Source organism: Megalopta genalis, chromosome 1, assembly GCF_051020955.1.
Source record: "Megalopta genalis isolate 19385.01 chromosome 1, iyMegGena1_principal, whole genome shotgun sequence".
Classification (NCBI taxonomy): Eukaryota; Metazoa; Arthropoda; class Insecta; order Hymenoptera; family Halictidae; genus Megalopta; species Megalopta genalis.
Genome location: NC_135013.1, coordinates 2,870,051 through 2,898,017, shown reverse-complemented (window position 1 = coordinate 2,898,017; position 27,967 = coordinate 2,870,051). Strand labels below are relative to the sequence as shown.

Below are 27,967 nucleotides of genomic sequence, written 5' to 3'. Positions count from 1 at the left end.
ATACGAGAATTCGTTGCCGACTCGGCTGAATCGATTCGCGTAAAATATTCGTATAGAAAGATCGTTGTATGCTTTGTGGTTTGGTACGTACTTTGCAGGCGACGGCAGACAAGGATGCAGCAGTTTAATAGCCGAGGTCCGTTCGATCGTTGACGTTTCCAACACAATTCCTCTGTTCACGTTTCCCCGAACGAACGGTAATATATCCTGCGCGCGGGCGCGCGCGCCCGCCGTCCGCATCGGTGTGTGTGCGCGGCGCGTCTACGTGCGCGGCGGCACGCGTGTGCACGTGTGTGCGTGGTGGCGTGCCTCGGGTCGCGTCGCTGCTGCTCGCCTGCTTCCCGTACGGGCCATCGAACTTGTAGCGCGCTGTAGAGGAGGAGCCGGGGCCCGTATTATGGGAACACACACGCCTGAACACGTGTGTCTCACTTCCTGCGACGGGCCGGAAGTCTCTATAGTACTATGGCGCACCGTAGTGTAGCGTGACCACGCTACAAGGGCCATTACTACCTCAATGGCAAAAAGAATGGTCCAATTACCGGTTAAAGCCACGCTGCTCGTCGTTACTCCTTTTAATGCGTTTTTAGGGGGCGTGTACGCGCCTCTCGTTCTTCCTCATCGCTCCTTTCTCACTCCCTCTCTCTCTCGCTCTCTTCCTCTCTCCTTCTTTCGATTCCAGTTTCTACGCTTCTTTCCCGTACAGTCGCACCGGACCGCTCCGAAGAGCGGTGCGCTCGGTCTCCTCGATCCGCGTAATCGCCTCGCCCCGTATCCGGTGGCACGTCGTCGTTTCCCTTGGTTCTTACGTGTCGGCGACAACGCGCGATCCGCCGGCCGCCATAAATAAAATCGTAGCGGAGCGCAAGACGCGAGCCAGCGAGACCGGCGGCGCGGCAGTTTCCGGCCGAGGCCGAGGGTTACGCGGCATCGCAGCCGCGCGGCGCGTTTCCGACGCTGACGCCGTTGCGCTCATCCTCAACGCGTCGTTGTCCTCGCAGCAGCAGCGTCGTCGCACTGGTTGCTCCGAAAATTGTTGCTTTCTTCGCCACGTGGTTGCAGCACGGTGCTCGTTGTGTCGCCGCGCGGTAAACGACCACGACGACGACCATCGTGTACACCGCAGAGCCGTGGCTGGTCGTCGGCACGCGTTTTTCTTGTTCGCGCGCGCGCGCGTGTGTGTAGTATTATATATAACCTCCCCGTTTTCGGCGGCCGTGCGAGCCGAGAACGAGCCTCGGCCGCCGTATTCTCGTCTACAAACAACACCAATAACTCTCGCTCGCGCGGATACGCGCGTGTCCCGCCCTTGACACGATCCGCGTCGCATGCGGGATACGTTTGTTATCCAGCTTCGAGGCGGACACGACGCACTACTCGCGCACACGCGTTCTCGCCACGCTCGCGGCGAATGTACTGGCCCACGAGGGGAGTTGCGGCGTCGAGAGAGGGGTCCCTCCTCTCTCTCTCTCTCTCTCTCTAGTTCTCGTTCTCTCGGTTGGAAGTCCACACACTTCCCAGAAACCAGAGGACGACTAACGACGACAACCGCACCACGGTACGTCTCGCACCACACTGAGAGTGAACGGTGGCGCGTCACACTCACGGCGATGCGCAGACGCGCGCCGCGCACCGCGCACCGAGCAGCGGCGGCAACCAGCGAGACCGCGCGCACACACCGCGCGCTCTCTCGCGCTGGCTCTCGACGCTTACACGCACTCACGCAGGCGCAATGCACGCACCCACACGATCAGCCTCCCCGCGCGTCGCTCTGCCCTCCCCACCCCGCTCCACGGCTCGCTTTGTGTGCCTGTTCCCCCTGCGCGTCCGTGTACACGTATGAGCGTTGCGATGCGTTGCCGCGGGTGGTAGAGAGTCGGACGAAGGGTGGGATCGAGGAAAGAGAGAAACGGGGGGAGCGAGCGAGATGGAGTGGGGCGGCGTGAGAGAGAGAGAAGGAGGGAGAGCGAGACGGAGATCGAAAGAGGGGACGAAACAGACCCGTTAGTTCTCAGAAGTGGACCGCCACCGCTCACCGCCAAACAGACCTGTAACCACGTACCGACCGTGGTGGTTCTCTCTCGCCTCTGCCACCGTCGGCGCGCTGCTTTGGGGCCTGCTGTGCCTCCGAGACGTGTTCCGTGACACGCGAGGACGAGGAACCGAATTTCTGTACGCGCGGCTGACCATTTTTCGATGCGACGGCCGTCGACCACACCGCGTTCCGCGCGCGCACACTTTATTTTCATCGAGCGATCGAGCAAAGACTAACAAAAAGAGAGAGAGAGCGAGAGAGGAAGACAAGAACGGTAGTTCTGTCGCAAGCTGACCGACCGAACGGCCATTGATTAGATACAAGTGTTTACTCTCGAGTGACGAACGCATACCGATGTCATGTGTTTTTCACAGAAACCCGATGGGAGGGGGGGGAGAGCAGAGCTCGCCGACGGGGCTCGTAAATATCGCCGATGAAATTGGGAGAAAAACCGGTTATCGGTTTTCTGGAGGGGGAGGGAAAAACGTTAGGGGCCGTGTGGGAAAGCTTCGCCGAAGGGACCGTGCCGGCCCTAAAGAGCTGCTCGCTGGCTCGCTCGCGCGCGCGCGTCCGATGCTTCTTTCTCAGGCGTTTGCCGAAACGCGACTCCTCTTTCTTTTCCCAACGCTTTCGTCTAGTTTTTCTCACCGTGTTAAAGCGGCACCCGGCGGTCTCGAAGACGCGGGACGTCCGCTCGAGGATCACAACGTTTCCTTTCCTTCGTGGAACGGGGGCACGGCGTCGTGGGTGGCACCCGCGGCGCGTACACACGACGGGATCGAACGAGAAAGCTGACTCGTTGGAATCTACAATTACGATCCCCCGACGCCGCTCTACGCGCGCCGTCTTGCATCCCGGTCGATCCGAAACGATTAGGCCCGCGCGCTCTGCCGAGGATTCTCTCCCGTCTATCCGCCGATCGATGCCGCGAGCCGCGATCGACCAAAGTCCTGCCGGAAACGCCGGCCGGAAACGCTCTTATCAGCTCGAGAAGGGGATCCCTCGTGCTTGCGAGGAGCCGACGCGTAAAAAGTTCGATTCCAGCGATGAGAGACGTTCGAGACGTTCTCTAGAAAATTACGTGCGGTGCAGTCAATTATTTTCCGAATTTTTTTCCTTCGGTTTGTAAACAAAAATGGACTCGAACTCTGCGCCTTGGTTTTTATAACCTGCCAAGCAGTAATAATACTATCTGGGCATGTACTGCTTCACAAAAGTGGAAAGACCGAATTTGTTTAGAATTTGTGAAGTTTTTATTGTAAAACTTGCTGCGATAATATAACTTATTCAAGCGTTTTCCACGAAAGAAAGAGTCTCGGAACTTTGCGGAATTGCAAAATAAGAAAGCGGTCACTTTGACCGCGGTAGGTTTAGCGTTAATAGTCAACAACTATAGAAATTAGCCGACATTTTTGTTTGCGAGCTGAAGGAAAATTCGGGAGAATTTACGGTAGTTGACTTCGTTTCTGTTCGACTCTTTTACAGGATTTTCAGAGGGAAAGTAACACAGTGCCTATTCTTGTCGGTCGAAATATTTCCGGTTTCGCGTTCTTTATTTCGAAATCGCTGAAATTCCTTCAGGAGTCTTCCATGGAAAATGACCGAGCGAATCTCGTGATCCGAGCGAACATTGTAACAAAGATGGCGGACGGTTCGAGTGAACTGCGGCGCAGCGATTCTACCAAAGCGGAAACACATCGGTTAACTTCGTTCTGCTCGGTAAAAGCTTGCTGTTAAAAATTCTCGAGAAATTGTCGGACTCGCGACATTCGGACTAGGCTTACGAAGCGCGGAGAGCAGCTGTTGCAACGTCGCTTCATAGAAACAACGAGCGTTTATTCTGATTTTAACCGTTGTTTCTCGTAATACACGCTCGACGATGAAAGTTAACCCTTTTAGTTGCGCAACCCTAGTTGCGTGTGCGATGGCGCCTAACTATTCGGGATGCATTGGCGTATGTACTAGTAAGCGTCAATGCTAAATAAATTATTTGTGTTATTTATATAATGATAATAAGCAATTATTAATAATTATTAATAATTGATAATAAGTAAATATTACGCATTTTCAATAGTCAGATAACTATATAAATATATTTATATTATTATATTATTATAAATAATATAAATATTTATATAGTTATCTGATTATTGAAAATGTGTACTATTTACTTACTTACTAATGTTTACTTATTTATATTATTTATAATAATATAAATATTTATGATGATATTTAAATTTTTTTTAATGACGTTATATTAGTTACACCAATCATTTTTCTTTTTCTGTAGCAGATTCTTTAGCTTTATATTTTTATATTCTATTATTATGATTATTAGTTTTATATTTTATATATATTATATTATTAGTCTTTAGTTTTTTAGTTTATTATTTTTTAGTTATTTTGTTACAAACAATAGAAAGTGCAATATCGATCAAACGATAATTTTTCTTACGTGAAAATATTGTTTATAAAAAGATAATCGATTTTTCTCTTTTGCATACTGTCATATATTTATGTTATTCGTACGATTATTGAACAAATATTTGAACAAAATTTAACATTACTTTATTCTCTTTTTATCTCGTGATATGCTTCCTTTAGAATCTTTGTAAATATTCTTACTTTGCTTTTTACGAGCCTTCCCCAAAATCTTGGAAAATCCGTCAATTAAGAAATTCGGCGTGCTCGTCGCGTTCCGAGGCTAGTCGTCGTTCTCGACGCGATCGTCTCTCGAAAAACCGGGATTCCGAGTACATACGTATAGGCTGCTCGGCGGCCCTTCTCCACGAGCGCGTATTCAAATGACCGACGCGAAATGTTGAAATTTCACGTCGGCGGACCGCCGGAGTCGCGATTTGTATTCCCGGCGAACGGAGAGCGCCGCCCGGGGTCCGCGCGTGCACGCTCGCGCTCTTTTCTCCCGAATCGGCGGCCGCGGGAAGAATATATCGGCAGGAAGGTTTTCGGTTGGCCCGTCCGCGCCGCGCGGCCCTCGCACTCGCCTCTCTCTTTCTCTCTCTCTCCGCGTCCTGTCCCGTTCCTCCTGGCCGTCCGCGGCGACGAATCCCCGACCGGCACCCCGGTACGCGCACGGGCGGTCTAAGAGAACTGCAACGTTCATTAACGGTTCCTCGGCACGGAGGCGAGAGAGCGAGCGAGCGAGCGAGCGAACGAGTGAGCGCGCGCGCGCCCGCCCGCCCGTGTGTGTACACACGCCGGCAACGTGCATTCCATTGGCCGGGCCCGTGTGAACGACCGTAAGGTGTATATACTTGTAGAGACTGAGCGACACGAGGAGGAAAGATCCGGAGATAGATGCCGCGTGTAAAAGGGAAAGAGGGAAAGGGACGGGTGCGCGCGAGGCGATGCGCGGCGCGAGCGAGCGAGCGAGAGAGCGAATGCGGGCTCCGCGGCCGACGATCGGTGACGGCTGCACGGGGAGGGGGGGGGGGGGGGCAGCAGCCTACGTGGGATATTCGATGCGCACTGGCTGCTAGAGTCGGCAGACGTTGTCTATCGTCATAACCGAGGTACGCGAGGAACGTAGCGGAGTTATTAAGGTCACTGGCGTAGCGCGACGCTCGTCGCGACGTGTTCCGTGTTAAAGAACCGATTTTATGCGGACCTCCGGGACACACCGGCTTACATATTTCACCGGTAAGGACCGGATTAAATAACCGAGTTTCGCTTCGCGGTATTCTAGCTAGCCATCGCCTCGCGGAACCCGCCGTTTCATTCCTTGCGCTCGGAATGCGCCCCCGGTCCGGCTAATTTCGATCCTCTCGGTACGGTCGCGTGCAGAATTTCGAAACATACGATGCGGAATTCATTGCCCGCTTCGCGACGAATCAAGAGATCGTCCCAGTCCTCTCAAAGGGAGTTTCGCCTGTCAGACTTAGTCGGGAACTGCCGATTTTCCACAACTATTTTGATTAGAGGTATCTTTCCGGCGCGCGCGCGCTAGACCCATGGAAATTCTGCGAAAACTTATTACGACGCCGGCGGGATTGCCCGATTTATATGTCGAAATTGAGGGGTTAACGAGATACTGTTTTCGCCTCGACGGCGATCAATTCGCGTAATGAACGGGTGGCTTAGGTGTGCAGCGGTTCGAGTAGCGTTTATCTTATTGTGGACAATAATTGGTATTGTAAATAATTATAAAATAAATTCTAAAATAAATTCTAAAATAAATTGTAAACAACTGTAAAATAAATTGTAAATATAACTATGAAATAAATTGTAAATAATTATAATATAAATTCTAAGATAAATTCTAAAATAAATTCTAAACTAAATTCTAAAATAAATTGTAAATAACTGTAAAATAAATTGTAAATGATTGTAAAATAAATTCTAAAATAAATTCTAAAATAAATTGTAAATAACTGTAAAATAAATTGTAAACAACTGTAAAATAAATTGTAAATAATAGTAATACAAATTGTTAATAACCACGATTGTTCGCCGACCAAATGTATCGTTAAGATAATTCAGAGTTAATTTATACTAAGTTCATAATTTCTTTCGCTGGTCTTATTTAACATTTTCGAATGTCCGTGTCACGGTTTCGGAAACGAGTGAAAATGTTCTGAAAATCTCACTCGCTAACCAACCCCTCAAATACACCCTGTTATTCCGCTGTCGCGATGAACTACTCGCGAAAGCTTCGAAATAATTGGTTGTGTAACAAAAATCGATCACGAACACGTTTCCACAGCAACGAACAGAGACCGACTGTTACCTACTCCGCCGGACACGATTTTTATCGATGCAAATAGGAGATTTCGTTGCGGATATCCGTGCCCCGATACCTTACTTACGCTAGTCTCCCGTAATAAAATCGTGTACAAATAACCGGCGGGAATCGTAAATTTCTCGGCTAGATAAGCCTCCCCGGATTTATTCGATCGCGATTCCGATGCCTACGTTTCTCGAGACTGCCGATTGTCTACATCGAAGACCGGAGTCTCATCCTTACTGGTCACTTGTGCAGACATATTATTTACTGGTCCGATGCCCTTTTAATTTTCTGACAAAAATTCAGCATAATAATGATTATATTTGTTATTATATAATGTTATATTATTATTATTATTATTATAATATAATAATAATAATAATATAATGTTATTATTATTAGCAGCAATAGTAATAATAAAAAAATAATAATATAATTGAAGACGAAAATAGAAACAATATGATTACAATAAATAAAATAAGTATCCTAGCTTCTGATAACATTATACAGTCGATTTTTAAATTTATTAAAATCAACGATGAAGAAGTGAATGTCATTAATGATAAGTAGATTGTAGATTTTATGAATTTATATAATTATGCATTTTATATAAATATACGTAAGCGCAGTTTAAAAGTATAAATGGAGTGGAAGACTAAGAATTTAATAAGCCGATCATTTTCGGCTTATTAAAGTGATCGGAAGAAGAAAGAGATTTCTATTTGGTTCGAATTTCTCGCAAAAGTGGAAGTGACCAGTAACATAGCTTTTATTATGAAGAATAATATCAGCAGATGAATTGCAAAGTATAATACCTTGACATAACCTTCTATTGTAAATAAAAAAATTAATCCTAATGGATTAAGCAATGGAGTGGTTTAAATAAATTGTTGACCCGCAACAAGTGTCTAATCAACTGAAAACTTTAATTCCAGTTGAAACAGCAATGCTTATTGTTGCTGATGTGTGAAATAACCATGACATAACCTAAGAAACCAATTCCTAATATAGCAAAATCTGTTCTTGGATTACCAAAAATGTCTTTTCCTCCACTCTCATTGAAAAATACGCTTATTGTAAAATAAACCTTGACATAACCTTAAAAAAAGAAAACCAATTCCTAATACAGCATAAATTATTCTCGAATTACCAAGAATTCCTTTTCCTCCACTTTCATTGAAAATATTATGTGAAATTGTTCCGAAGCCGCGGAGAATTTAAGACGCAGACTTCCGGGTGGCCGAAAAAGAAAAGATCGGAATAAATGTTGACAAAGTACATACAGGGTGACCTCCGCATTCGGGGGAACGTTAACGTTTCGAAATAACGACGCCGCCGACGATTGTTTCTCCGTGGAGCGGGTCCCTCGGATGCAAATGAAACACCGAGGGAGCAGCTCGTTTCGATTATTAATCGCGCCGATTAATTCGGTCCTCGTCGACGCGACGGCTCCGGGAGAGCGGCTGCTCGGAGCGCGTCCTCGGGCCGAAAAGCGCGCGAGGCGCGCACCCCTCCGGCCAGTTTATCTTCCGTCGACTCAGCTGCCGGTTTATTTTTTCCGCGGAGGCCGTCCTCGCCGTGCCGCGCCGCACCGCGCCACGCCGCACCGCCGGCGGAAGCAGAAACTCGGCCGCGGCGCTCTCGAATCCGGCACGCGATACGCCCGGATAAAGATTCGCCCGGAGATGAAATTGAAAGTCGCGGGTTCCTCGTGACGGCTGACCGGGCCGCGGCGGCGTTCGGCCCACGCCCGGCCCGAGTCGAACGTTCCCACGTAATTTACGGTTCCGGCGGGTGATCTCGAGCCGATAATACCGCCGACACCGACGCCGGCCGCACGATTTGCACACTGATAAACAATGTTGCACCGTAAAGTATAGGTTCGCGTGCTGCTCTCCTTTCGGTTCTCGACCCCGGCCGGCTCCGTGGCCCGATTTCCTAAGCCCGGGGCACCGCTAAATTCGCCGGAGCGACTACCACAGTGGCCCGCGAAAGTCGCCTTTTTGGTCGAAGTCGTGATAAAGCTGCGATTTTTGGGGTATTTAAGCTTTTTTTTTTAACTCGTAACTACGCGAAACGATTTCGATGCAATTAAGATTTCGGCTATTTTCCGCCCATTTCGTCCTTTCGGAGACTTTTTAAAATTTCGAAAAAAATGTGGCCTATTTTGGACATCGAGCCGCGTATTATAGAATTTTTTCAGATTTTACGGTTGCAAGCTGCGGTCACCAAAAATGGAAAACTAAAAATAAATCGGTGAATCGAAGATATCTCGAAAACAAAAAATTATACCACCCTGATATTAATTCCTTGACAAGATACTATCGCAAACAGTGCGCTCGATTTTTTTCAGATTTTTCGTAGAAATGCGCCATCGTAAAAAAAAGACAGTTAGTGGAAAAGCGAAAGAAACGGTGGGCCGAGTGGTCAATTATATTTGTAGAATGATCACGTGGTTCATATGAATATAAAAGTTTACTTAATATATTAATATATTTTTTGTTATTTTTCATTATTATTAAACGTTATCATTATTTGTTATTATTTTATTATTTTTTATTATCATTATTTATAAGTCATTATTATATTTACTATTAATATATTCTTGATAATACTTAAAGCTCAGAAATAAACAACACAATGAAATAAAAAATTAATAAACTTTAGCAGGATGCGCTTGAATCCTGGTCTTCTCAAACTTTTTGCTTTTACGCCATAATTGTCCTCGCCAAACTCTCCCAGGAAGTGCACTTTCTCAAGCACACACACTCTTTCGACATTCCTGCCAGCTTATCAGTCTCACACTCCTTCGTACCAACCATTGAAGCAATCGCATTCCAACAATATCATCGACAATAAAGTCCGATTCGAAGGAGCACCGACATCTCGGTCGCAGCTTTTGGAAATTCGAGCGCCGCGTCGCTGTGACTTGTGACGCCATTGCGCGGAGGCGCACCTAACCCACAAACAGAGAGACGCGGGAACGTGTCGGAATGCTTGCGAACCTCGCGTCCGCGTCGCTTTGCACCGGCTCCGCCGGCCTGGCATCCTCGAACACCTCTGGGGACGTCCTCCCACCGCGTATTCTTAATTACAGATCCGCCGTTCACCGATCGCTGGATAAGGAGAATCGAGCCCTCGATTGCGCTGTACCGGCCATCTCGAGATCCCGACGACGCGAGAGTGCTGCGCCGGGACTCTTTCCCCCTCCCTCTCTCTCACTCTCCGTTTCCCGGAAAGGAAGGTCTCGTATCGCTCGTCAAAGAAGCCGGGGAAAATGCTCTCGCAGCCGCGGACGACGCGGCAAGAGCAGGGAAGATTTATCCGCGGGACGTGCGACGACGAATGGAGAGAGATTCGCTCGATGAATCACCGCGCGCGCGGGTCCCCGCCCTCCTCGCCTCTCCTCTGTGATCTCTCGTCGCCCCTTTCCCGGACCGGAGTTCTTCCACCTGACGCGCCGGGGCACTTAAGGCAACAACGACACCCATCCGCGGCCAAAAGGGAAGACGAATGCCCCGCTATCTCGGATTTCGTGGCGGACTGCCGCGCGATATTTCTCGGCCGGCGATGTCCGTCCGTCCGTCCGTCCGTCCATCCGTACGTACGTTCGTCCGCCTGTCGGCTAAGCTGGCACTCGCCTGTCGCGCAGGTGAACAACGCCGGCTATTCCCGGTAAATGGGACATCGGCCGTTTCTCCCCATAACTATAGGCGTTCGGCGGCTACTTGTTTGCCAGCGTATTATGGTTTTGACCGTTTCGACTCGTTGCCCGCGAGACGGGCCTTATTTTAGTCGCCCGGGCGAATCCCGGGATCGTCGTCTTACCAGGATTTCAATTCGTTTCGGACGCTCGAGCCGATCAAAGAGAGCGATAACGAGAATAAATAATAATAGTAATAGTAATTAATAGTAATGATTCAAATTGTTCGAATAAATTGTTTTTTCTGTTTTTATAGCGCGAGAAAATCTGCGACAAATATAATAAAGATAAATAAGAAACATATAATAAAAATAAATAATAAAGATAAATAATAAAGATATAATAAAGATAAAGATAAATAATAAAGATATAATAAAGATATAATAAAGATAAAGAATAAAGATAATAATAAAGATATAATATAGATAAAGATAAATAATAAAGATATAATAAAGATAAAGAATAAAGATAAATAATAAAGATAAATAATAAAGATATAATAAAGATAAAGAATAAAGATAAATAATAAAGATATAATAAAGATAAAGAATAAAGATAAATAATAAAGATATAATAAAGATAAAGAATAAAGATAAATAATAAAGATATAATAAAGATAAAGAATAAAGATAAATAATAAAGATATAATAAAGATAAAGAATAAAGATAATAATAATTCAAATAATCATGATATAATGATAATAATGATAATAATAATAATGATGATGATGATAACGGGGGCTGGATCCACGAATTCGTGCGTTTTTTTAGTCTAACAATTCGAGCATACGAAAAGAAAGAGAAAACAAGAAACGACACCCCGTCGCTCACATTTCAAACACATTCGCAAGACAACAATTTTCTCGAGGGACACAATCGTCGCGCGATCATTGCGCGGGTGAAATCTCTCTCGAAATTAAAGACCGCGCGCGGGCTTCGCGGACATCGCGGACCGGGCACCTATTGTTACGTTACGCGAACGTGCCCTGCGTTATTTGCTCTCGACGAGAGACAAGACCCAGAACGAGAGCTTGTTTGTCGTCAGATCATAATCGCCCACTCGAATCGTTCCGCAGGTATCTCCCTCTCTCTCTTTCTCTCTCTTTCTCTCGCTCTCGTCCCCTGAAAAACAGACCGGTCTGTTTACCGGGACAGAACAGAGCCGAAATCTATAAATGGCCACCGAGGGGAGAACCGCTGTCGCCGATCCAGGATCGTGGATGGAGTTTTCGGAGTCGCCGGGGTCAAGATAAAGAGGAAGCGCGCGGACCAATGCCGTAGACGGAGTTGTCCGCGGATTACGAAACGATGGCGGATGCTTGGAAACTGGAGCCGCTTTATCAGCGAGGCTGCTGCTTTTCGGGGGCGATCCGGGAATAGGGACGGAGGGAGCGGGGAAAAGAGGACGCTGTGAGCAAAGAGAGAGAGAGAGAGAGAGAGAGAGAACAGAGAGCGAGAGAGAGCAAAAGAGAGGGAGGGAGAGCAAGAGAGCAGGAGAGCAAAAAAGAGAGAACAAGAAAGCAAAAGAGAGAGAACAAGAGAGCAAGAGAGAGAGAGAGAGCAAGAGAGAAAGAGAAAAATCAAGAGAGCAAGAGAGAGAGAGAGAGCAAGAGAGAAAGAGAGAAATCAAGAGAGCAAGAGAGCCGGTGAGAGAGCAAGAGAGAGAGCAAGGGAACCGGAGAGAGAAAGAGAGAGGGAGAGCAAGAGAGAAATCAAGAGATCAAGAAAGGGAGAGATCAAGAGAGTCGGAGAGAGAACAAGAGAGCAAGAGAGAGAGAAATCAAGAGAGCCAGAGAGAGAGAGAGAGAGAGAGAGATCAAGAGAGCAAGAGAGAGAGAAATCAAGAGAGCCAGAGAGAGATCAAGAGAGCAAGAGAGAGAGAAATCAAGAGAGCAAGAGAGCCGGAGAGAGAGCAAGAGGAAAAGAGAGAGGGCAAGAGAAAAAGAGAAATCAAGAGAGCAAGAAAGAGAGAGAGCAAGAGAGCCGGGGAGAGAGCAAGAGAGAAAGAGAGAGAGCAAGAGAGCCGGAGAGAGAGCAAGAGAGAAAGAGAGAGAGAACAAGAGAGAAAGAGAGAAATCAAGAGAGCAAGAGAGAGAGAGAGAGAAAGAGAGAGAGCAGGAGAGAAGACAGAGCGGAAAAGAGAGCCACGCTGCACACGAGGGGCCAATCACGACGACTCGTGGCGCCTTAATTGGTACTCGCACGCGTGGCTCGGGCTTAAGAGGCAGCAGCAGATGCATCCCAAGACGTTCACAACAGGAAATTCCTCCTCCCGCGCCGCGCTCCTCACCCGGCATTCCAGCCTCTCTACACATATTTATGCGAGGCGTCCTTTCCTCCATATGACTTCTGGGATCCTTTCCCTCTTCTTGCTGCATCCGAGCAGCGTGAGCGCGCGCGGGCGCGGGCGCGGCAGCTCCGCGCGCCGCGTCCTCGCGGGTAACGTCGGCATGCACAAATAGACATCTCTCCTCCGCGCGGCGACGCTTCTTTCCATTCGCTCGTTTCACGCTCTTTCGCTCGCTCCCGCCGCGCGAGACAGAGTCCTGTGTGAATGGACCGCCGCCGTACCGCGGGGGGGGGGGGGGGGGGGGAGGAGCAGGAGGCAGAGGATCGAGAAAGAAGGGCGTCAATGAGCCGAGTTGCGTGAGCGCAATTATCGTCGGCAGCACGAGAGCCCGGCCGCGCCGCGACCGAGAGACCCACGCGAGAGCTGGAAAAAGACCGACGACCGTTTTGCCGGCGAGGAGACTCCGGTCCCTCCTCGCGGTACTGTTTCCCTCGGATTGCGCGCGTACGCCGCTGCGCCGGCCTCCTTTCGGCTCCGACGTGGCCGTCGGTGGCCGACGCGCGGAACAATGCCGCGCGATGATGGATGATCGATCTCTCTGATTACCCTTTTTTTAATCCGTCGTCGGCCAAATTACCTCGCAGCTCCTCGAAACCGAGAACACCCAATTGCGGACGCTCCGCGATCTAATTGCGTTATTTACGATCGAGACTTGAGAGCACCTGTTCGCACCGAGTTTCGTGGATTATTTATTTAAATAATCTTATGTCGATGGCGGGGTAATAATCGAGATACGAGATATATATATATTTTTTGAAAGTATGATTAGAGAATTGCAACTGTTGTGGATATTCATGTATTAGTAATTTTTAAGCGTAATAACGATTATGCGTTATTAATAGTATATCGGTCATCTTTATGCATAATGCGATTTTACAATAATAATAATATGTCATTCATTTTTATGCACAACGCAATTATATAATAATAATAATATTAATAATTATAATAATATTAATAATTATAATAATATTAATAATTATAATAATATTAATAATTATAATAATATTAATAATAATAATAGTACATGACTAATTTTTATGTATTCTTCGCTTGTTTTCAATATTTGTTTCGCATTGATTAGAAAAGCAATAGCAATCTAAAGATAGATAGAAGCTTTCCAAAATCAAATTATTTTTATACATCTTAAAATGATCCAATTTTGAAACTGTCTAAAATCTAAAATAAAATATTTTATCCAATAAAAATAAAAGTTGAGAAGTTCAATAGTTCCACATCAAATCGCACCAAAATGCCGTTAACGAATCAACGTAACAATAAATTTTCAAAACCGAGCAGACGCGGTCCGATGCGTTGAGTTTTTTCCGCGGTCGATCAGCAAGCATGCTTGCGCGACCAGTGACAATCGCGATCAGCGCGCGCTCGGGCGGCCGGCGTCGGTCGAGCAGGGATCGAGGCGATCGAAAGCGCAGCCTGGTCGCCGAGCCGGGCCAGCAGGCTCGATGAATGAACCGGGGAAAAATGTCAATGAGCGGAATTATTGTTGCACGGCGTATAGTTGGCGCATGCGCCCCTGTCCGTTGCGCGGCGTGCACGCGTGAAACCGGGAAAGAGAGCGACGACAGGGGAGGAGAGGGGGAGGGCGACGACGAGTGGGAGGGCCTCCCGGCGCATTACAGGCTGCGAATTAATGCGAGCCGTAGCTGTAAACGCGTGCGGTTATTGTTACGTCAATACTCGCGGGCGTGGACGCGCTCGCCGGATTTGCATTCTACATGCAGGCGAAAAATAAATACCGCCCCGACGTCGCCCCCTCCCCCCTCCCCACCGGTTCGCGTTGCGCGCCATTACCGACCGCGTATTCTAACGCTTATTTCTACGGTAAGCGTGTAAAATTCGCCGTCGTGACGTAATAACACGTTTTTCGTATTCTTGGTCGCGGCGAGGTTTTACTTTTAACGCGGGATAAAGATCTGCATCGTGTCAACCGCGGTCAAACGTTATCGACGAGTCTTACGGATTCGTTTATAAAGTTTCTTAACTCTTCTCCATAAAAAATATATTCCTCTAGAACACTGAAAACGTGTCGTTTCATTTCGCTTCGTAAAAATGTCAAGCGTGGGTTAATTCGGACTTTCATTTTTTATTGTAACGTATATCCATTGAAGCAAAGTCATTGAACAAAATCTCCAGGAACGTGTATCAAAATTTTATAATGATGGTATTTCAAATATTAATGATAATATATTATATAATACTTTAATAATGATAGTGATAATAATATACTATATGTATATATTATATATTAGTATTATATATATTAATATACTATTAATAATAATAGTAATAATAATGTATTATGTAATATATTAATAATAGTAACAATAATGTATTATGTAATATATTAATAACAATAGTAATAATAACGTATTATATAATATATTAATAATAGTAACAGTAACGTATTATGTAATATATTAATAATAAATATATATAATAAATATAATATTTAATATTATTAATATATTAATAATAATAGTAACAATAATGTATTGTGTAATATATTAATAATAATAATAATAATAATAATATATTATATAATACATTATACAATATTCCAAAATTCGGTGCGCGACGAAACGGACCGGGTCCGTAAATCAAGTGCCAATATCGCAGTAAAAACAACCGCAGAAATGTTGCGCACGCGACGCATTTGAGTCACAGTGTTTTGCATTCGTTCCAATTGAAACGGTCCGAACAGCATCGAAAAGCCGCTAAGTCGGCGTGGACGGGACCATGGTTTCGGCGGTCGTTAATTTTGGCCGGCTAGATCGAGCAAGCAGCCCGGCGCGCGTCGTTTTAACGATTCGCGCAACGGATCGACGGTCCAACGATAAGTGACTCCGTCCGTAGTAAGCAGACGGTGGCCGCGAGTGTGAGTGGTTACTACGCACTACGGCGACGGCGGCGGCGGTGGCGGCGGTGGTGGCGGCGGCGGCTACGTTCACGGTCCGTATGAATGTACCGTCGCGTCGCGACGTACGTCGACGCGCACGTTTGCGGCGTGCATTCATAAAGTGGCGGACACGTAGCGCGCGCGTGCGCAGTTCGCCCGTCGCCTTCTTCGTTGTGCCACTCCTTCTCCTCTTTTCTTGTACGCCGCCACCCTTCCTGCGACTAATACGGGCCGGGCCTCGCCACCCCGCTCTCGCGTCCACCCGTATCCTGTACTTTTTAGCATCCGCTAACTAGCGCCGTCGCGGACGTCGCCGGCCACACCGTTTCGCCATTCAGGCTCTCGTCGTTCGCGGCACGTCAGGATTTCCTCAATCGCCGTCTTCCACGCGGCGACGTTGTTCCCCCTTCGGGGAGGCGAGGGGGGAAGGAAAATTGGAAAGGCGAAGGCCGAGGATATATGACCGTTCGGGAAAGACGGTTGTCGCGGGGCAGACATATGTCTCTCCGGCGCGCGGCCGCGGCGACGAACTTGCGCGCGGGGTCAACGGAACCACCGGAAGTCGTCGGTGCCCAGGGTCGTCGCCGATTCTCAAATTGGTGGCCGCTTGCCGGCTCTCTCTATCCCCCCTCGCGTCCCGGCCGCTGCGCCTTCGACTCGGTCTCCTTCCCTCCCCCGCTGCTCCGCGCGCGCCCGCGCTCGCTCTCCTCGAAGCCCGAGCCTCGAGAGAGAGAGCCCCTCTTTGCAGCGTGACGCGAGCCGAGCGTTGCCACTCGGCCGCCGCGCCGCCCCGCCCCGCCCCGCGCCTACCCGGTCTCTCTGTAAACAGGCCACGTAATCCCCTACACCCACTTTTTCCTCCCGTCTAAATCTGTCTCATCGAAATGCGTCCGACGACGAACGGAAACCCCCGGCCGTTAATTTGTCTCCTTCTTGAGCAGCGGGTGAATTCGCTCTCCCCGGAACGCCGGGATTTTCGGGGATCGTGGGGGTTTATATAGAGAAACGGAGAGATAGAGAGAGAGAGAGAGAGAGAGAGTGAGAGATAGAAGAAGGAGCCGGACGGAGAGACGGAGGCGGAGGAAGTCGGGTGAACGGTCGACCGGGTTCGAGAAAAGGGGATCGACGGACGGACGTAAAGTTTGAGAAGCCGTCGGGGCGTTGTTGTCAGAGACGCGCAGCGGCTGGTGAATGACTCGCCTCGCCTCGCCTCGCCTCGCGTCGACTCGGTTCGGCTCGGCTCGGCTATGCCTTGCCGGTGTAGAGCGCTCTCCTCGCCAGCACGCGAGCCTGCAAGCTGCCTTACGCTATCCACGCATACTACACTTAGAGACCCGGCATGCGTACGGTGCGTGTATAGAGAGCCCAAGAGGTTCGATGAGGCAAAGATAACTCGGACGTTCGCTCTGACGTCACGGGCCGAGTAAAAGTTGATCGTTCGAAATCGCTGATCAACGATTGAAATGTTGTCGAGCACACGTGCGATGATAGAATCAAATCGTATTACCGGATCGATTGAAATAATCGGTATCGACGTCGCAAATAACCTTGAAAATATCGAATAACCTTGAGATACATCCTACGGAATGATCATCCTCAAAATATCCATGTCTTATATATTTAATTAATGGAATTTGTTTCCTGAAAGTTAAACGTCCTCGCATATTCATTTTAACGTGGAAACATACTTAACCCCCTAACTTGTACGCTCGAGTTAATTCGAGCGCGCTAAGTAGGCCAAACTGTGCACACTCGAGATAATTCGAGCAGCGTTGTATTTCATGCTGCTATAATTTTTCACGCTCGAATATAATCGAGAATTGAAAATAACAATGTGAAAGCAAAGATAAAAAATCGTTTTATTGATATTTATCGTCTATATGGGATTGTAAGCCATAACACTTATTTAATATATTATATATATATCAAGAATAAAATATAGCCTTTTTCCATGGAACAAAAGCGCAGTATATCAAAATTCTCCACCAAAAGAAAAGTTGAATCAGAGACGGTAACAAATAGAAACCTTTGAGGATGTGGATTGATTATTTTTGTATTTTTTTTAATTCTTTTGCCAAGACAATGTTCTAAATTGTGTTTTTTACATTAAAAAAATTGATTTTTTGACCTTTTTTTTTTTTTAAACTGTGCGTTAAGGGGTTACTGTCATGTCACGTGGATCATGTGAAATCATGCGACATTGGAATAGCGTTCTCTTACGTATTTCCAATATTTCAAATACGTTAGAAACAGATCGCTATCTCGTCGCGTATTATTTTCTCTCTACGATTTCCCGGAACGTTACATTGTACGTACGTAACATTGAAAACAGTTCAACAGATCTTAACGCGCGTATCTTGTTCACTTGGACGTCAGACGTAGTAGACGATTTCGTCTTTGGTGATCGCGAAGCGCGTTGCCTATAGTTGTACACGGCCGGAGCAAGCTGCCGTGCGTAGGGTGGCCCGTCAGTGACGTCATAGGTACTAACACGCGGCCGGGAGGTGCTCGGGGCTCGTACGTGCACGGCGTCGCGTCGGGAGCCGTGAGTCGGTAGCCGGGAAGGCGTAAGTCGCGTGTGACGTTCGCTTGTATCTTTTGTGCGTGGCCAGGACGGAGGAGGGGAAGCAGAAGGGTGTCGGTCGGTCGGTCGGCGGCGACTACGACGGCGACGACGGTGCCCCGGTGGTGGTGGTGGTGGTGTACGCGTACGTTCTAGCCGTACGCGCAGGCTAATGTCGCGCGAACGGGACAGAGAGGAGGCGAGAGAGGGCCGCGACGGAGAGACAGAGAGCACGGAGAGCGCGCACCGCGCGGCCATGTGTAGGACCGGAAGTATGAGTATCCGGCCAGACTCGTGTGGGCTTCTCTACGCGCCACGGTACTCTCCTTGCCTCCCCGGCTCGCCCCGACCCCCCCTACCCGCTTCTTTCTTTCACTCGCTTAGCCTCGCTTCTCGTACCTATGCTGCTCGTCTCTCGCAAACGCGCGCGGCCCTTCCCCCCACCACCGCGCCTCGCCTTCTCCCGTGCGTTCTAGCCGTGCGACTTACTACGAGAGACCGCCGCGCCAGGGTATAGAAATAGCTTTCGTAACAACACTTGGCTACGTGTTTGAAGTATCGGCGTTGCGAGGCCCCCCGACGATCTTCCTCTTCCGCAGATATTCAGAAACTCCGGCTGCACGATCTCGCGCGACCCCGGCCGGTTACTCGGACACGAGAACGCAGTTGCGGGAGTTGCGTTCGACTCTATGTCGCGCTCTCGAGCTCTCAAAGATTCCGATCCGCCGTTGTTAGGTCCTACGCGACTCTTCGGCGGCTCTCGCGGTGGAGGGGATACAACGAGGCGCTGCTAACTGGCGCAGCGGCGGAGGCGGAAGACCAGACTCTACGCCGCGAAATGCGTTGAAGTCGCACGGGACCTGACACCGCTGCTCCAATTCTAACCGTACCTTTTGCATTATCTACGAATTTTGATGCGAACTTGGCTTAAACTTGATTTAACTTAGTTTAACTTAGTGTAACTTCGAGCAATTTATTTATCAGGTGAAGCGAACGTCGACATAGGTGTCGTTGTCGAACGATATACAGGGTGACCCGAAAGTGTCTCGCAATCCGGAAATGGGAGGTTCCTGAGGTCATTTGAATCAACTTTTTCCTTTGCGAAAATTTTCTCCGAGGCTTCGTTTACGAGTTATTAACGAAAAACACTGACCAATAAGAGGCGAGTTCGGCTGGCGCACGGCGGCCCAGCCAACGAGCGCACGGAGCCCAGTTCCGCTCATTGGCTCGGCCGTCTCGCGCCAAATGATCTTGCCTCTGATTGGTCACTGTTTTTCGTTAATAACTCGTAAACGAAGCCGCGAATCGCATTTTCGCTAAGGAAAAAGTTGCTTCAAATCACTTCAGGAATCCCTTACTTTCGGATTGCGAGACATTTTTGGGACACCCTGTATAACGTTGTAACGTATGATCGAACGTTGTCACGCGTACGATCCGTATAAAAATGATGTGCTATATTGAAAGGATCGCCACGATTTTCGTACACGTGACACGCGAGTACACGTCACCCGAAATCTCCTAGAAAACTGTGATCCGTTACGAAGTACGTGTGCCTCGACGATTTAATAGCAGCCTGACGCGCTACCGAAAAGCGATTTCCACGCTCTGGCGCACTCCCAGCGAGCCCGCACTCCCTCCGCGACGGTTCTTTTCAGCGCGCGGCAACGACGGATGCGGGAATGTGCGCGCGAGTGTTTATAAATACGACGATAAAGAGGCGATCGGCTGGCGCCACGGTAAACAAACACGCGGATCCGGTGCGGTGTCGCGACCTAGTTTTGAAATCGTAGCCGGATCCCACTCGAGATACCATCTCTCGAGGCTACTCGGCCGTAATCTAACGAACGAGCGTACGCACGCTCGCGCGGTTCTTATCGAATTGATTTCTAATCGGAGCCGCGCGGGAACCGAGGCCGGATTACGTCCGATCGATCCGGCGCGGCCGGCCCGGCGGGCCGCGATGGCGCCACGGCGCGAATGAATGGATCTCGTGCCGGCCGGACGTTAAGGCGGCTTGTTTGCGTGCGAGCGCGGTTCGCACACGTCCCTAGTCCTTACGCGGGGCCGTCAATGACGGCGGTCGAAGCGGGATCGGCGGCGCAGTTGGCGCGGCTCGTCTCGGCTCGACTCGCGTCGGCTCGCCTCGCCTCGGCGTGCCGTGCCGTGGCGTGCGGTGTTCGCGGCGTGGCGCGGCACGGCTCGGCTCGACTCGACTCGACTCGCCGCGACTCGGCTCGGCTCGGCGTGCTCTGCCGTGCGACGGGAGGAAACGAGACACCGCGCCGCGCGGCTCGTATACGCGAACCGACTCTCCGTTCAGGGTGAATCGATCGGAGCGCACAGGCTCGCGTCTACGTAGGCGGTGGCCACCTTCTTCCAGGAAACCGAGCGAACCACGTTCGAAATAACACGTGGAAGCGGTTCACCGGGCCGTGGCGAGCCGAATCTGGCGACAGGGTCTCTCGATCGCGCGGACCGATTAATCCCCGAGGGAGAAAGAGAAAGAGAGAGAGAGAGAGAGAGAGAGAGAGAGACAGAGAGAGAGAGAGAGAGAGAGAGAGAGAGAGAGAGAGAGCGGGACGTGGGAAAAATTGGTCGGGGAACCGGGTTCCTGGAACGGACGGATCGGTCACTGGCCGAGGGGCGGCAAGCGGGTCGCGACCGCCCGGGGAAAAATGTATTCCAATATTCGATCGCATAGATAAATAAATACATACTTGAGCATTCCAGCAGACGGACGGGGTCCGCACCCCGTCCCGCGACCCCATCGGCCTGTACGGCGCGCGAGCAGGCCGTCCGGTCGTGGCACCGATCTAGAATCCCCATTCAAGAATCTAATTTATATTGAAGAATTCCGACGAGGCCGCGACGAGGCGTCGATCTTTGAGGCGCCGCCGTTTAAGATGCATTATGCTGGCAGACGGTCGACAATGGCTCTGGGAAACAGTGAAACGAACCGAGAGAGAGAGAGAGAGAGAGAGAGAGAGAGAGAGAGAAAGAGAGAGACCGAGACAAACAGAGAGAAAGAGAGAGGATAAATGCACGGCTGCCCGGACGACGAAGAAAAGAGACACGGAACCGAAGAAAAGATGCGCGAGAGGGTGAGGGGCGAGCCAGGGGTGTACCCGACGCCAGGGGAACGCGAGAGAAAATTGAGGAGACCCAGGGACGAAGGGGACCGGAGGGGTCCGAGGGCAGACGGAACTAGTCCCAGACCCGATATGATAATTGAGTATGGAGAACGATGTGAACGTAGCACCTTGTAGGACTACGGTGTGGCCATTGTGGCCTCCCACTGTCGGGACCACCTCGAGAACGCATCGACTTTGTACGTGAAAACATCAAAGGCCTGCCTTTTACCCTTCTCCCTCTGCGTCTCTCACTGCCTCCCTGTCTCCCTGCCTCCCAGCCAGCTTGCCTGCCTGCCTGCCTTCCTTCCTTCCTTCCTTCCTTTGGGCCCCCGTTTGCTCTTGTTTCATTATGTCCCGTCGACACACGCGTCCGTTGCACCGTGCAACCAAGCCCCGGCTCTCGCCGCCGCGCACCCAGTCTTCTCCATCCGCCTACGTGTTCCTCGACCTCGTGCCTTTCCGTTTGTTTTTCCGCAGTTTCCGCTACTCGCGCGCGCGCACTCTCTCTCTTCATCTCTCTTTTGCCCTCTATCCCCCCCTCTCTCACTCTTTCTACTTCGACGTACGATGTTCCAGAGAAACCGAGCGAAGTCCCGCAGGATTTTCTACCCGCGAGATTCTCGAACCGCGCTCGACAATGATCGAGGGATCCAGGATCGAGGGATCTAGGATCGCGGGATCTAGGATCGAGGGATCCAGGATCGAGGGATCCAGGATCGAGGGATCCAGGATCGAGGGATCCAGGATCGAGGGATCTAAGATCGAGGGATCTAGGATCGAGGGACCCAGGATCCAGGGATCTAGGATCGACGGACCTAAGATCGAGGAATCCAGGATCGAGGGATCCAGGATCGAGGGATCTAGGATCGAAGGATCTAGGATCGCGGGATCTACGATCGAGAGATATAGGATCGAGGGATCCAGGATCGAGGGATCCAGGATCGAAGGATGCAGGATCGAGGGATCCAGGATAGAGGGATCTAAGATCGAGGGACCTAAGATCAAGGAATCCAGGATCGAGGGACCTAAGATCGATGAATCCAGAATCGAGGGATCTATGATCGAGAGACCTAAGGTCGAGGAATCCAGGATCCTGGGACCTAGGATCGAGGGATCTAGAATCGAGAGATCCAGAGATATCATATATAATATAATATATCACATATAATATATAATATCCCATACACACATATATTATACAATATATTATATATAATATATATAATATATCATATGTAATATATAATATATCCGAGTTACGCGAACCCTTAAAAAAAATGTCCAAACTGTCCGTTTCACGTCAACAGTTCTTTAACGAAGCCGCGGTGCCAAATTCTGTCTCCAGAAAGGTGGAGCATTTCGCCACCCTTCGGTAAGGGCTCGTAGAATGGTTGCCCTAAGAAGGATCTCTCGGGGCGTCTCGCGCGAGCCGGTCCGTCGAAGATCGATCGGACAGTGGTTAAGGGACTAGCTATTAGGATCCCTCGGAAGATCGAACGGGTGGACGCGAGCGTCTTCGCGGCGAGGCAGCGAGAGACAATTTATATCTGCCAGCGCAGCGTCCTTGCGTTTTCACCGGGAGACCGTGTCCCGCCTCTGTCTATACACTCGCAGAGAGCGTTGTTGTTGTGCAAAGCCCACCGACGACCGGCGCGCCGACTACAGGCCGCTCTTACCGCCCGACAATTGCTCAATCGGCCCGTTGAGTAATCGCGCCGTTTTACTCGTCATTGCCACCACGCGGCAATAATCGCGCTGGCATTTCTATTTCTACCTGTTACGTCCCTCCTTTGTCTATTCCCGATCGAACTCGTTCGCCCGGCGAACGATTCGGGCTTATTGCATTCCGCGACCGGGAACACGGTGTTGTGACCCACATTCGAGGCACACCGCTTCACCAGCATCCGACGAAACGCGTCCCATTGACACCGGCTCGCTGTGTGTGTGTGTGCTCGGCCGCGTGTATACTCGTCGCGGAGAAGTGGCCGGGATTTTCTGTCGCGCGTGAAAAGCAGCGACCGTTGGATATTTGAGTTGTGATCTTAGCGAAAACGAGAACGTGTTCGGAAATTTTAACCCTTTGCACTCGAAGCCATTTTAACTGTAAATCTAAAATAATATTTCAGACTCGCAGCATTTCCATTTTATGTGACAAAGTGCATTTTATGCGTACGAAATTTTGAATCTTCCGGCGTCTCGTGTAACAGTTAGGCTCTTGACAATTTTTTCAATCTGAACTTTCTTAATATAAAAAATGATCTTGGAACGCGGTGTAACAATTTCTGCGGTGCCTCAGAGTCACCACTCGAGTGCAAAGGGTTAAGGTGTCCAGGATATTTTGAGGTTATTTTGAGGTTATTTTGCGTGCGTTTCGACAAAGGAGGCGCCGCGGATAAATCGTTGAAACGACGGAGTCCGGGCACAGAGCTTTTGCCACGCAATGTTTATCATTCAATGTTTATGATTCAATGTTAATATTTTAACGTTGATCGATCGACGTTAAAATCGGCGTTTTAATTCCTCGCGCTACAATTTACATTGCATAGCCAACACTGTTGGAAAGTTCATCAAATTGGAACATTTCTATTTAGTAAAACCGAAATTAAAAAATTATAGTTCCAGGACAACTATTGGCTTTTCCAATGTTCGTACACGTTTCGCAGATTCCGGTTTTCCGTTTGTAAAATGGTTTCTGTTTGCTGTTCGTGAAACGGTTCGTGATCTATTTTAGGAGAACGTTACCACTCGTCTACTTTTATGACGAAATTTACGCATTTTATTTTTACACGTTTGTAACAAATGTACGTGGTTGAAATATACTATTGTGAACGCAGCACGGAGGATTTAATAATAAGCTGACTATTAAGTTAACTTAAATAAATAAGAAAACTGTTAAGTTAACTATTAAGTTAACTTAAATGAATAAGTTAACTATTAAGTTAACTTAAATGAATAAGTTAACTATTAAGTTAACTTAAATGAATAAGTTAACTATATTAATTTAACTTAAATAAATAAATTAACTATTAAGATAACGTAAATAAATAAGTTAACTATTAAGATAACGTAAATAAATAAGTTAACTATTAATTTAACTTAAATAAATAAGTTGACTATTAAGTTAACTTAACTAAATAAGTTAACTATTTTCAGTCGATTAAAATGCTCGAAATAAACAATTTAAATTTGAATTTACCATCAGTTTCTCAGAATCCTCCCGGAAAATTTCAATTTCGCGCGAAGATCCTCGCAGTCTGCTTATTCCTTTCGAAGTACCTGTGTGTCTCCACCGTTCGTTTACGTTCAACGAACAAAATCCGCTGTTCTCTCTCGCGCAGAACTCGGTCCCGATGCGTCGGTGTTGCGAAAGTGCCGCGCGTCGAGTCGTGGATACAAATGAATTAAAAGAGATTGCGTGTCCCCGGCGGTTGTTGTCAGCGCCGAGCAGCTAATTGTGACGCATCGGGAGATGCCAGCGAAGGATTTAAATCGAATCCGTCGCGTCGCCGAAGAAACGGGCCTCTGGCTGGCTGGCTTGGCAAGCGGAGCGCGCGCGCGTTCGCCGCTTAATCGCGGCGACCGGTTTCCCGTCGTCCCTTGTATCAACGACTGATGTATCGCCAGAGGATTTCGAATCCGCGGCGCACCGGCGTGTGCCGAATGCGATTTGACACGGTGCCTCCCTTCAAAGGTTAATGTAGTTACCACTGTCAATTCAACGCGTCATGGGAACGAGACGAGGCGAGGCGCGAGACGCAAGGCGAGGCGGGGCGCGAGGCGCGAGACCTGAGGCGAGGCGAGGCGAGGCGAGGCGCGAGGCGCAAAGCGAGGCGGGGCGCGAGGCGCGAGACCTGAGGCGAGGCGAGGCGAGGCGAGGCGCGAGGCGCAAGGCGAGGCGGGGCGCGAGGCGAGGCGCGAGATGTGAGGCGAGACAAGGCGCGAGGTGCGAGGTGCGAGGCGAGGCGAGGCGAGGCGAGGCGAGGCGAGGCGAGGCGAGGCGAGGCGAGGCGAGGCGAGGCGAGGCGAGGCGAGGCGAGGCGAGGCGAGGCGAGGCGAGGCGAAGCGCGAGGCGAGGCGAGGCGAGGCGAAGCGCGAGGTGCGAGACGTGAGGCGAGGCGCGAGATGTGAGGAGAGGCGCGAGGCGAGACGTGAGGCAAGGCGAGATGTGAGGCGAGGCGAGGCGAGGCGCGAGGCGCGAGATGTGAAGCGAGGCGAGGCGAAACGCGAGATGTGAGGCGAGGCGAGACGTGAGGAGAGGCGCGAGGCGAGGCGAGGCGCGAGACGCGAGCCGCTCCAGCGATTCACGGGCCGAGAGCGATCGCTCGCTAGCTAGCTGGCAGATCTCGCGAACCGGGTACACTTTGTTTTCAGTTCCCAGACGCTTTACTACGAACCTACGACCAATTATAGAATCGCGGGCAAACGCTCGGCCCGCTCCACGGCCGCGCGCGATTCCAAATTTAATATTACGTCGAACCGAGTTCAATTCGTAGCCGAATGTACGCGAAAAGTGTTCGAATAGGCGTGTCGCTGGAATTGTTCGCAAGCCGGGGGCGCCGGTTACTGTGCCCTGTTCGCGAGCTTCGGGGGCTTTCGCTGGTAGAAATAAATTCGGATTTGTTTTAGTGAATGTCCATTCTTTCAATTAGTATTTTATTTAGTATTTTATTTAGTATTTTATTTAGTATTTCATTTAGTACTTAATTTAGTATTTTATTTAGTATTTAATTTGGTACTTAATTTAGTATTTTATTTAGTATTTATTTAGTATTATTTAATTTAGTATTTTAATTAGTATTTTATTTTGTATTAAGCATTTCATTTAGTATTTAGTATTTAATATTTTAGTTAGTATTTAGTATATAGTATTTATATATAGTATTTAATACTTTAATTAGTATTTAATATTTTAGTTAGCATTTAGTACTTAGTCTCTTATTTAGAATTTAATATTTTAGTTAGTATTTAGAATTTAGTATCTTATTTAGTATTTAATATTTTAGTTAGTATTTATTATGTGGTATTTTAATTAGTATTTAGTATTTTATTTAGTATTTTATTTATATAATATCTTATTTAGTATTTAGTATGTAGTATTTAATATTTTAGTTAGTATTTAGTATGTAGTATTTTATTTAATATTCAGTATTTTATTTAGTATTTAATATTTTAGTTAGCATTTAGTATTTCGCATACAGTAATTTATTTAGTATTTAGTACTTTATTTAATATTTAGTATTTCATTTAGTACTAGTATTTATTAGTATATATTTATCAGTGGTCTTCTCACGTAAAAACAATATCCACAAAATAAATTTCTACGTACTCGAAATTTCGATAAAAAAAATGCTACACACTAAAATCCGTATTTCCAAAATGTTTCCTTAAAAAAACGACTGCTAGTAACCGATGTTCACAGAGAGGGGGGGGGGGATTGTCCCCCCTCGAGCGAAATATCATCCGAGCAGAGTGTTCGGCTCGAAAATCGATTCCCCATCCCCGAGGCACGGCCGGTGTGTGTGTGTGTGTGTGTGTGTGTGTGTGTGTGTGTGTGTGTGTGTGTGTGTCTGGTTTATCGTCATTGTCCGTCGTTGCAGGTCGAAGTTTTTGGGCAAGTATCGACCCAGTTAGCGGTCGAATATCATCGGTGTGTCGTCGGCCGTTCCCCGTTGTTGGTGTGTGGTAGTCGTCGATTAGATTTAGTGTCAGCGGTGTCTGGATCACACGCCGTTTTTATCGTGGCACCGGGCGGACCGACCGTGTCGCAAGAAGCCGAAACGATTTTCTGTTCGGGAACGATAATAATGCTCGGGGACGACTGGGCTACGTTCGCCGGCCCCCGCGAGGCGAGGCGAGGGGGAAGAAGGGCGCAGGTAGGGAGACCCTGACGATGGTGTTGAGACGATATGATAAAGCGGTGGCGCTAACCTCTCGAGCAAACACGCGGCACACCTACGCGCGTACACATCGAGAGACAAAAGAGGGAGAGAGAGAGAGAGAGAGAGAGAGAGAGAGAGAGAGGGAGAGAGAGAGAGAGAGGGGGAGAGAGAGAAAGAGAGAGAGAGAGAGAGAGAGAGAGAGAGGGGGAGAGAGAGAGAGAGAGACGGGCGCGCGCAACGCTATCGGCCCTGTCCTATGTACACCCCCCTCAAAAAGTATTAGGACACTTGCTTGTTCAGCACGAATTGTAACATTTCATTCAGTTTTAGGTTGCATCTTCGAGTCTGCGATATGGCGTAATAAGATTATTGTCCATAAATATTAACTATAAAAATATATTAATATTATTAATATATTAATAAAATATAATAAAATATACTAATGCTATTAATATGAAGTTGAAATTACCTAGTTTCCTTTAATATAAATAATATTTAATAACAATTAATACAACAATTACTATCCATAAATATTAACTATAAATATATATTAATATTATTAATATTATTAATATATTAATAAAATATAATAAAATATATTAATGCTATTAATATGAAGTTGAAATAACCTAGTTTCCTCTAATA

At 48.2% G+C, this 27,967-nt stretch overlaps 1 protein-coding gene across 6 annotated transcripts in view; it reads right to left on the bottom strand.

Moving 5' to 3' along the window:
* The window catches only part of LOC117223580 (serine/threonine-protein phosphatase 4 regulatory subunit 1), a 331,703-nt gene that overhangs the window by 88,111 nt on the left and 215,625 nt on the right, over positions 1 to 27,967 (bottom strand). The window contains exon 1 of one of the 6 annotated variants that reach the window (XM_033475939.2): positions 92 to 1,524. The exons of the other annotated variants lie outside the window; for them this stretch is intronic. Coding sequence (XP_033331830.2) covers positions 92 to 240 — 149 coding nt within the window. The 5' untranslated portion in view covers positions 241 to 1,524. Of the gene's footprint in view, positions 1 to 91; positions 1,525 to 27,967 lie in introns of those variants that run through there. 6 annotated transcript variants of the gene reach the window in all.